At 45.7% G+C, this 2,537-nt stretch overlaps 1 protein-coding gene across 1 annotated transcript in view; it reads right to left on the bottom strand.

Moving 5' to 3' along the window:
* Positions 1-2,269, bottom strand: part of SNRPC (small nuclear ribonucleoprotein polypeptide C) — a 9,063-nt gene extending 6,794 nt beyond the window's left edge. Inside the window, exon 1 of the mRNA XM_019470328.1 lies at positions 2,237-2,269. Coding sequence (XP_019325873.1) covers positions 2,237-2,269 — 33 coding nt within the window. The remainder of the gene's footprint in view (positions 1-2,236) is intronic.
* Between the last annotated feature and the right edge of the window lie 268 nt (positions 2,270-2,537).

Here is a 2,537-nt window from a genome sequence, read left to right as displayed (position 1 = left end):
CTTTCTTTCCCCTCCCCTTCTTCCGGTCGCTGATGGCGGGGCGAACCGGCGGGGGGGCGCGCACGGAGGGGGCCGTGTCGGGGTTGTGATTTTGCCAGTTCGTGGAGCTCGTCGGTCAAAGGGCTGTAAAGCTGTTAAAGAGTGACTAATTGATAGGAAGAGGGGCATGTGATCCAGCGGACCCGGGAGCTCTTAAAGGGCGCTTTCTCTGCGGGAACGGGAGGGTGAGCTGAGTTCAGGGGTGGATTAGGGTGCCCCTGGACCCTAAGGCGGGCTTCGGAAGGAGGGAAGGCTGCGGTGGAAGGGCTGTACGGAAGTGTCAAAGCTGCCACGGTCTCCACGTGAAAGTCGCCTAGGTGTTTGGTAAAAACTTAGCATCTGCTTGCAAACTAGGGGCCTCTCTAAATACTCCGGCTTTCGGTGTGCGTTGTGGCTTTATAAAGGCTCTCTGTCGCTGCCCTAGGAAAAAAAGCAGGTACAGGCTATCAGGGGAAGGTGCAGCTCGTGGGAAACACGATAATGGTGAAAAACAGAAACCAGGAGGTGGTGGTGGAAACAGAAACCAGTGGTGCAGGGCGCCCAGTGACTGTGAAAGAATGTTGTGAAATTGCTGCTGCCTGAATTGCGGCGTTTGACTCGTTATTGCCACTTGCGTCTTTTAAACCATCTCTAACAGCTTTGCTGTGGTGTAGGGCACTAACCAAAATGCGACCCTCGTGTCAGGTTTGCGTCTCTTTGCTGTGATGGACGCAGGAGAGCAAAGTGTTTTCCATTTCAGATATTGTTAACGGAGATCACTTAGCTAAGTTGCAGTTACTATTTTTTTCTTAGTGGTATAACATCAAATCCAGAAACCTCAGGTTTGAAACTTGAAATCCAAGCGAAGGTCTTGATGTCAACAGTTGGGGAAAAAACTCACGCGGAATTGTTGAACTAATAAACAGTAATAAGACAACTTTGTCACCTTTTTCCTTTCATCTTTCCCTCCCTCTGTACTGAATTATATTGGCAAATCTGCATCTGCAGAGGGAGTAAGGGAATAGCAAATAACACCGTGTGTTTTGTAAGCTGATACAATGCGAAAGAAGGTGTCTCTTGAGGAGTTCAGGAGTTTGCTTTGGAGAAGTGGTTCACAGCGGAAGATGCTTTCCCACTTTATTCGTGTGTTGATAATATGAATAAAACTACCGACACTGCAGCGTCACGCTGGGTTGTGGGTTTTTTTCTGTGATATTCCTTGGGAGAGCAGAAAGCTTAGCAGAGCTGAACCCGAAAGTTACTCGTGAAGATACTATGTATAACCGTGGTATTCCTGGTTGGTCTTGAAGGAGCTTTCTTTTTCAGGAGCATTTAATTTCTTTTTGAAGTAACAGTATCTCAAATACAATCTTATAACCAATGCTTTCTTAAAAAAAAATCTTTTAACTGCAGTTGAAGAAAATCTTAAGTGATTAAAATAGTTTTAACTTCACAACTTCAGTGGCTAATTTGGTTCTGAAAACGTAAGTTTTTAGGTTTTTTTTTTGTTTTCAAGTTATTAGCTGATAAGCCTTGTAGATGGATGGGGGTGTGTAAAAAGGAAACCTGTTAAGTTGGTGTAATGTATACAAGAGTATATGAAAACGAGCGCAGGCTGTAGTGTGATTACTCTTAGAGCAGGCTTAAAGCCCGTGAGGGTTTACCCTTTCAACGGCAGGGAGCTGAGTTAGGTATGCTGACAGGTGCTGCTCGTTTTTCTTGTGTGTTCTTGCCGGGGCGCTGCTCTCCTGACCTGCCGTATCATTTGTTGTGCCTGGGTTTGTGCCGTTTGCAGTTCTGCCGCCGTGTTTCTGTCCCGTTCTCCAGCTCCCACCTCTTCTTAGTATGGCCTTTGGGTTATCGGCCTGGATATGCCAACCCTGCACTCGGGCATTATAAAAAGCTGCAATCGAGACACATATTCCTTTTCTGGAAACACCTTTCCTCTGTCACGTTGAGGGACCCTGTGTAACCCACCCTGCCCCGGTTGATGTTAGGCAGTGGCCCACTAGGTTTGTTTTTTGTGGCCTAGAATTGGGGTCAGAATCTTCCGTCGCCAGTCTGTCCTGCAAATGATTTGTCTCGATGAGACTGTCAAGTCACTTTTCCTTTTGTTAAAGATCATCGCTTTTCTCCAGTGATGATCCCTTCCCTCTCTCTTTGCATCTGCAGGAAACGGTGAGGGAGTTCACAGCAGGGGCGAGAGAAGTGCGCTTACTTGGTAGGCTGGGTTCTTCTTGGTGATGTCCATGTATGGGTTAACTAACAAAGACATCAATAATTTTCACTAGAACTTTTTTCACACATGGGGCAAGCTGCTCTTTGGCGATAATTATGTAGTCCCCGGACCTGAAGTTACTTCCCTGTTGTATGCCTCTCACATACTGTGTAGTAAATAATCTGAGATGTAATGCGTTTTGAAAGAATATTTCCAACAGTGTTGTTAGTAATTGTATTTAACACATTTACAGTGAGTTTGCAGTTCTGCTGAAATAGAGGAATTATTTTAAAATAGCTCA

The sequence above is a fragment of the Aptenodytes forsteri genome, unplaced genomic scaffold (genome assembly GCF_000699145.1).
Source record: "Aptenodytes forsteri isolate BGI_AS27 unplaced genomic scaffold, ASM69914v1 Scaffold142, whole genome shotgun sequence".
Taxonomy (NCBI): Eukaryota; Metazoa; Chordata; class Aves; order Sphenisciformes; family Spheniscidae; genus Aptenodytes; species Aptenodytes forsteri.
The sequence above is the reverse complement of the archived record's forward strand: the minus strand, read 5'-3'. Positions and strand labels throughout refer to the sequence as shown.